General features: G+C 39.0%; 1 protein-coding gene across 1 annotated transcript; it reads right to left on the bottom strand.

Moving 5' to 3' along the window:
* Positions 1-7,150: 7,150 nt before the first annotated feature.
* Positions 7,151-8,098, bottom strand: LOC118571080 (olfactory receptor 6C74-like). The gene has a single exon (XM_036169975.1). It carries the CDS (start codon positions 8,087-8,089, stop codon positions 7,151-7,153), a length of 939 nt encoding a protein of 312 aa, XP_036025868.1. The 5' UTR covers positions 8,090-8,098.
* Positions 8,099-8,672: the final 574 nt, after the last annotated feature.

The raw sequence follows: 8,672 nt of genomic DNA, 5'->3' as shown, positions 1-8,672 counted from the left end.
AACGCGAATAGTGATATCTTACCCTGTGTAGATTGGTACCAATAGATTCTTTCTTTCTGCTGTAAACATCTGGATGTCCAAGGCCTTATGATTTCTGGAAGATGGGTATTTCCATTATCCTGGAAAGACAAAAACAGAACCCTACCCCAACCTTTGATTGTTAAATTTTCTTACAACCTGAAGAGATGTCACATTGGTGGATGATCTTTTACTTCTCCTCATCAAGGGGTTTCTCCTGTTCGAATCGAATTTTTATTAATTTTGTTGGTAGCCATAGCTTTTCTTCTCCTGTGGAAACAAAAGCAAAACCCCTTCCCCAACGTAGGACATATCCAGGTTTCCATTCTGAGGTCAACACATCTTTGAAATAAACCGGTTGGTTTAGCTCAGGAGTTTTGTCTGTCGTCCAATGTCTCTCCGCAGCTGTTGTTCCTTTCTCATCAGCATTGAGAAAATTCAAGGTTAATAAAGCACTATGCAATCTATTTCTAGGAGTCATTGTTACCTGTTGCTGTTTATTTAGCATATCCTTTAAAGTTCGATTGGATCTTTCTATGACTGCTTGGCCTGTGGGATTGTGGTGGTATAACCTGTAACATGCTTTATATTGTAATAAGCAAAGAACTGTCTCATTTTATTGGAGACATATGCTGGGGCATTGTCTGTCTTAATTTGTACAAGTATTCCCATGATGGCCATAACTTCTAATAGGTGTGTAATCACAGAATCAGCCTTTTCAGAACTCATAGGAGTTGCCCACTGAAATCCTGAATAGGTGTCAATGGTATGGTGTACATACTTTAATCTTCCAAATTCTGCAAAATGAAACACATCCATCTGCCAAATTTCATTTCTTTGTATACCCTTTGGATTGCTTCCTGCAGGTAATGGAGTTTGGTTATAGAAGGAGCAAGTAGGACATTTTTTCACAATATCCTTAGCTTGTTGCCAAGTAATGGAGAAATCCTTCTTCAAACCTTTGCTATTTACATGTTGTTTCTTATGAAATTCTGAGGCTTCTAGCACATTACCTATTAGTAACTGATCAATCTCATCATTACCTTGTGCTAGAGGTCCTGGCAGACCTATATGGGATCTGATATGTGTTATATATATAGGATGTTCCCTTTTTCTGATGATTTCCTGCAATTGTATGAATAATGAAGTTAATTCTGTATTATCAGGAATAAATTCAGCAGTTTCAATGTGTAAAACAACTCTCTCTGCATATTGAGAGTCAGTGACTATATTGAGGAGTTCTGTGAAGTCCATCAGTACCATAAGAACGGCATACAGTTCTGCCTTTTGTACAGAGCTGTATGGACTTTGTACTACTTTACTTAAGTCTCCTGATTTGTATCCTGCTTTCCCTGATTTATTTGCATCTGTATAGAATGTGAGGACTCCAGAAATTGGCTTGTGTCGTACAATGTGAGGAAGGACCCATTCAGTCTTCTTTATGAATTCTATTCTCTTGCTTTTGGGATAATGGTTGTTAATCTCTCCCAAAAAGTTACTGCAGGCTCTCTGCCAGTATTCATTATCTTTCCATAGTGACGAAATTTCCTCATTAGTTAAAGGTACTACAATTTCTGCTGGGTCCATTCCTGTCAACTGACGAAGTCTTAATTTACCTTTTTGAATCAAATCAGAGATCTTTTCTATATAAGTCTTTAATTTCTTATTTGGTTTACGTGGTAGGAATATCCATTCCAATATAATATCTTCCCTCTGCATCAAAATACCTGTGGGGGAATGTCTGGAGGGGAATATGACAAGAATACATTTAAGTTCTGGATCCACACGATCCACATGTGCTTCTCGAATTGTCTTTTCTACTAGAGCCAATTCCTTCTCAGCTTCGGCTGATAATTCTCTTGGGCTATTTAATTCTTTGTCCCCTTCTAGAGTATTAGCCAAATTTTGTAGTCCATCTTTGGGTATTCCCATGATACCCAATAAGTTGGAAATGCTTCCTAACAACTTTTGAAAATCATTAAGAGTCTTTAATCGATCTCTCCTCAGTTGTACCTTTTGGGGTCTAATTTTTTGTAACTCTATCTTATATCCTAAGTAATTAATAGAATCTCCTCTTTGTATTTTTTCAGGAGCAATTTGCAGTCCCCAGCGAGGCAAAACTTTTTTTACTTCTTCAAACATGCTTTCTAATGTGTCTAACTTTGGATCTGCTAATAGGATATCATCCATATAGTGATAAATTATGGATTGTGGAAACTTTACACGAATTAACTCCAATGGTTTTTGCACAAAGTATTGGCATAAGGTAGGGCTGTTTAACATTCCCTGTGGGAGGACCTTCCATTGATATCTCTTGGCTGGCTGAGAATTGTTATAATTAGGAACTGTGAAGGCAAATTTTTCTCTATCATTTTCTTGTAAGGGTATGGTAAAGAAACAGTCTTTTAAGTCAATAACTATTATAGGCCATTCTTTGGGTAGCAGAGAGGGCAAGGGCATCCCAGTCTGTAGGGAGCCCATTGGCTGAATTACTTTATTAATAGCTCTCAGATCTGTCAGCATTCTCCAATTACCAGACTTTTTTTTAATAACAAATACAGGAGAATTCCAAGGGCTGGTAGATTCTTCAATGTGTTGAGCATTTAACTGCTCTTGAACCAGCTGTTCTAAAGCTTGTAGCTTCTCTTTTGTCAAAGGCCACTTTCCAACCCAGACAGGTTTATTAGTTAGCCATTTTAAAGGTAAGGCAGTTGGTACTTCTGAGAGTTCAACAGCAGTTGTGCTCTGTTTGTGTACAGCCTGAATGGTTGGTGACTGTTTTTTATAGCATTTTATGAGATTATTCCTAGAAACATGCATTGGCCTGTATTCCTTTTCTGAGAGTGTAGGAATTTTAATCTGGGTATTCCACTGTTGTAACAGATCTCGGCCCCATAGATTTACTGCTACATTTGCTACATATGGCTTCAGCCTTCCTCTCTGTCCTTCTGGCCCTATGCATTCAACCCATCTCGAACTCTGTTTTATCTGAGATAGGGTGCCAATTCCTAAAAGTTGGACATCTACCTCTTGAAGAGGCCAATTTGGATGTCATGATTTTGGTGTAATTACAGTCACATCCACACCTGTGTCTACCAGGCCCTCCAGAACCAAGCCATTAATTCGAATTCTAAGCTTTGGCCTTTGTTCATTTATGGAAGTCTGCCAAAATATTTGTTTTATTGTGTTCTTTGTAAACTGTGATTCATCTATCAGAGCTGTTTTATCATCCATTGCAGTATCAGTTTTTACATTAGACATTGGTTTATTCAGTTGTCCTGGAGAGGAATGTCTTCCATAGTGGCTGGGAATGTTCTTACCACATTTGATTTGGGGGCCTGCAAGAGGCCCCCTGAGGCGTTTCCCGCTACTAAAGGGTTGCCTCGTATATCTATTTTTGATCTGCACTCACTGGTCCAATGTCGGCCTTTGCCACATCTTCTACATAATCCAGGAGGTGGTTGGGGTCTTCTGTTTAGGCTATTCCTAGAAGGAGTATTACTTCTAGGATTACCCCATGTACAGTTTTTACTTATATGACCTGGTGTACCACATTTAAAACATTTGGTACCACGGGGCCTTCTTACACCTCTGGGATTTGTCTCTCCTATCCAAGCCTCATTACTGTAGTTAAGAGATTCAACACTATTAGTATACTGAATCCATTCTTCCAAAGGAGCTGATCTGATCTTTAATGGTGTAAGTATTCTTTTGCATTCTGCATTAGCATTGTCGAATGCCAAGGACTCAGTTAATACTTTTCTTAATTCTTTATCTGACACAGCTTTTGTTATAGCTGTGTTCAGCCTTTGTAAAAAATCAGTGAAGGGTTCATGTGGTCCCTGAAATATCTTTGTGTATACCTCAGTTGCTTTTCCAGGTTCTGGAATTTTTTCCCAAGCATTTAGAGCTGCTGTACGGCATAGGGATATTGTATGCTCATCATAAATGGCTTGTACATTCCTGTCAGCGAAACATCCCTCACCAAGTATTTGATCTTGGGAGATCTCAAAACCTCTGAGTTTACCTTGTTGTTCTAAATTTCTTGCCTCTTCTCTCAACCAGCTTTTCCACTGTAACTGCTGGCTATATTCTAGAACAGCTGAAATTAAATGATGCCAGTCATCTGGAATGATTCTATGTGAGGTAGACCACGAATTTAACATCTGTTTTACGTATGTGGAGTGTATCCCATATGTAACTACTGCTTCCTTTATATTTTTAAAGTCCCTTGTTGAAATTGGTTGTAATGTATATGTCGTATATGGCTCGGGGTGTGTGTCATCTGCTGGCTTCTCATGGATGATAACAGGATAAGCCATTGTATGAGAGCCATTTGGAGATGTTACAACCTGTATGGTCTTGCCCTTCTGCTTATTAGGTCCCTTGTCATGTTTATTTAGAGTTTCCTCCAGGGCTTGTAAACGAGCACCTAGGGTCTGTTCCAGGGAGTAAACCTCTTCTCTTGTAAGGGATTCCAGATTTTTCATGGAATCATGGAAGTTTTTATGTTCTTCTGAAACACATGATTCCATGGACCTTATCTTATCAAGTAATGATAATTTTTCTTCCTTATATCTTGTCTGAGTAGCTACAACTTCACTCTGGAGAGTTAGTGTTCTATCCATTAAATACTCATATTTATTATCAATAAAAGCAATTTTGGGTACAAGCTTGTTTTGTAAATTCTGGTTAGCAGATTCCAGAGAGTGAATCTTTTTATGTAAGTCCTGGCCAGCAGATTCCAGAAAGAGAATCTTTTTCTGTAAGCCTTCATTGCTATCTTTTAAAACCTGTAATTCCTGGTTAGCAGATTCCAGAAAGAGAATCTTTTTATGTAAGTCCTGGTCAGCAATTTTGGGTACAAGCTTGTTTTGTAAATTCTGGTTAGCAGATTCCAGAGAGAGAATCTTTTTATGTAAGTCCTGGCCAGCAGATTCCAGAAAGAGAATCTTTTTCTGTAAGCCTTCATTGCTATCTTTTAAAACCTGTAATTCCTGGTTAGCAGATTCCAGAAAGAGAATCTTTTTATGTAAGTCCTGGTCAGCAGATTCCATAGACAGAATCTTTTTCTGTAAGCTTTCATTGCTAACTTTTAAAGCCTGTATCAGTCCCAATAATGACTCATCTTTGTTTTTATTATTAAACCAGTGTTTGAACACTGTGTGAATTATTACAATGAATGTCAAAATGGTACAGGCCAGATATGTCTTAGGGAGGTCGTATATTTCCAGGAAAATGTCACTCAGCATACAGGCAAAAAGGTTATTAAATTCTTGTGAGGTAATGTTGTCAGCCATATTACAAGAATTACTCAAAATTTGTTAGTCAGTTTTAAGGTGTAAAATTATCAAGTACTTTTACTTGAAAGAAGCTTACCTTTCCGTGGTTTTTGGGGGTGCAATAGCACTTTTCAGCCAGCAGGAGGCGTTGGTATAGCTCCAAAGCAGGGCCTGCTGGCAACCTTGGCTGGCGGCAGCTGAAGGCAGGAGCCAAGATGGCGGGGAAACAGCACTCGGAGGAGTGGGAAGATCTCACTCACAGCGGTTTTCGCTGGTCTGGGGGATAAGCTAGGGAACTGAGACTGGGCTAGCTGCTCCCTTTTTCGGGAATGGAACCGTGTAGGTGTCCCCTGGTTAAATGGAACTTTGCAGGCGGTTTTAGGTACCCGCCAGCCGGGGAGGAGGCTGAGGGAGGGAGCTGCCTAGGCCTTTGGAATTTGCCCCACGTGAGCGCCAGATATTGGTTAAATTATTAAGGCCACTCCACGTAGTTAAAAGGGAGGTTTATTTTGTGGGGTAACTTACAAATGAAGGGGTAGGTTACAGGGTCTGGCAAGGGTATAGCGCAGTCCGGCGGTGTTCTCTGGAGAACTCTGCTCGGTCTACCTGCAGCGTCCAGAGTCTGGGAACCAAGAGACAGAGCTCTTCCCGATCCTTCGTCTTCTGCTTCCTCCTCTGCCCCGCCTTGTGGGCGTGACCATTACCGAAGCCTCAGTGGGGGTTGGAACTTCCAGGCCAATGCTGGGATGGCTACCCACTACAATACCCAATGTATTACTAATATTCAAATAAATAAGTAAGACTAACACATTTACATTTAGATATGTCTAGGACTATTTGTAAAATATAAATAGGACTTAAGTCTTCAATAAATAACTATTTTCCATAAAATATTTTATAACAATTATCATACATATATGTGTAAATGCATATGTATATATATATGTGTGTGTATTTTCAAAGATGAGTAACCATAATAATGGATAAATTCTGCTACAATTTTTTAATTAAAAAATTTATTACATTTTATTTATTCATTTTGTCAGTGAGTCTATATATAAGAGAAAAACAGCACCACTTTTGAAGGAGGCCAGAGAAAATCTTGTAGGAAGTCGGTTCTGTCCATTTACCTTGTGGGTACAGGAACCAAACTCAAGTACTATTAGCAGCTAGGGCTCTAACCTGCTAACCCATCTTGCTAGTCCTTAATTTCTTTGAGTAAAATACACACTAAAATTAGAAAGGTGTAAATAAAATATTATGTAATATTTGTGCTTTGCTTATAAATGATCACAAATACACAATAATAAAGTATAGTAATGTTCCCATAAACACACATTAAATCTAATATAACATAAAACAGAATTTCTTAGTTTTGATTAATTTGAATTTTAAAATTGATTTTGTTTTCCATGTACTTATAGTGTTGGGAATCAAAACCAAGCTCATTCATGTTGGGCAGTCTCTCTACAATTAACTCAAATTCTAAGTCATAATGGGAAATTTAAAGGACAAAAGGATATAGAAAAATAAGTTCATTTTCTTAGTTCCCACTTAGAGAAAAGGGGAACATGAGTTTTAGTGGGGAGCCAGTCTTTGGATTTTTAGATCACATACAGTTCTTCTCATAGCTCAATAGTAGTGTATTGCTTTAACATTTTTAAAGCTCTAAGTTTAGTTAATTCCATGCTCCTCACATAAATAAAATTTGCTTCTAAAGAGTAAGAATTTCCTTTGAGATGTGCAAATGAATAACAAAGCAAGGAGAGGAAATTGAAGCAGACTTATCTTAGGCATTATTGGTGTTATTTAAACCTTCTTCATTTCCTTCATATAATGAAGTAGAATAGTCATTTCTTTGAGAAAGATGCAATCCTGTGTATTGTATTAATGAATGCTTTTTTCACTTGCTGATTCCTCAAGGTGTAGATAAAAGGATTCAGAAGTGGAGCCACTGAGGTATTGAGCATGGAAATTCCCTTGGAAATAGATACTTTCTGCTTGACTGATGGTTTAACATACATGAAGATGCAGCTGCCATAAGAGAGGGATATCACAATCATGTGAGAAGAGCATGTAGAGAAAGCCTTCTTCCTCTGGCTGGTTGAAGGGAATTTTAGAATCGTCAGGGCAATGTAGGTGTAGGATATTACCACCATTACCAATGTGAGCAAGAGAGTCACCAAAGCTGAGACAAACCCCATCATCTCCAGGAGCTGTGTGTCTGTGCAGGAAAGCTGCAGGAGTGGAGTGGTGTCACAGTAGAAATGATCAACAATGTTGGAAGCACAGAAGTCGAGATTCAAGCCTAACAGGAGTGGTGGGAAAATGACAAAAAAGCCAGCAAGCCAACAACTGAGGACCAGCTGCAAACAGACTTTATTGTTCATGATGGTCATGTAGTGCAGGGGCTTGCAGATGGCCACATATCGGTCATAGGACATGGCTGCCAGCAAGTAAAATTCTGATGCTCCAAGTAGGAAAGCAAAGAACAGTTGAGTGACACAACTGTTGTAAGAAATGGTTTTGTCCCCAGTTGCCATAGTAACAAGCAATTTGGGGATGCACGTGGTAGTGTAGGAAATCTCTAAGAAGGAAAAGTTCCGAAGGAAAAAATACATGGGGGTCTTCAGGTGAGTATCTACCAGGGTGAGTGTGATGATGATCAGATTGCCAGTGATGCTGAGCAGATAGGTAAGAAGCAGGAAGATGAATAACACAACTTTCCACTGTGGATCATCAGTCAAACCTGCTAGGATGAAAACTGTCACCCTTGTGTGGTTCCCCATTGTGATCCTTTGGCTGTTAGCTGGTCTAAGTGGACAAGACAGATGGGTGGGGGAGGTTATCACTACAGAACTATCCTGGTGATAAGTAGTGCTGAATTATCATTGTCATTGCAAAGGCCAGGTTTCAGACAGCAGCACAGTGTTCATCCATGATCTGAAGAGAGCTGTACCAGGAAAATAGTAGCTTATAGCTTCATGGTATCTGAACAAAAATTAAGATAGTTACTTTTGATTTCACTCCAGAATAATCTATATACTGGTGTTATCTGTTCATCTCTTTTAAGAATTATCAGGAAATTAAAAGACACTAGAATCTTTCATCCCTTCATCTCCCCAGTTTACCCCAGGAGATCTTATCTATTTTCCCTTCCTAGCATTCCATGTGTGTCCCTCTTAGGGTTCTCCTTGTTACCTAGCTTCTCTGGGGCTATGGATTGTAGCCTGGTCATCCTTTCATTTACATCTAATATCCACTTATGGATGAGTTCATACCATGTTTGTCTTTCTGGGTCTGGTTCATGAACTGGCTTTTTGGAGCCCATTGCTATGATGGGATGCCTTGCTCAGCCTTGATGGAGTAGGG

The sequence above is a fragment of the Onychomys torridus genome, chromosome 20, assembly GCF_903995425.1.
Source record: "Onychomys torridus chromosome 20, mOncTor1.1, whole genome shotgun sequence".
Lineage (NCBI taxonomy): Eukaryota > Metazoa > Chordata > Mammalia > Rodentia > Cricetidae > Onychomys > Onychomys torridus.
Note: the sequence above shows the minus strand (reverse complement) of the source record. Positions and strands in the feature narration are given on the sequence as shown.

What these genes read in the sequence shown, in the direction of transcription:
- LOC118571080 (XM_036169975.1), bottom strand. Translation starts at nt 8,089, where the DNA reads ATGGGGAACCACACAAGGGTGACAGTTTTCATCCTAGCAGGTTTGACT.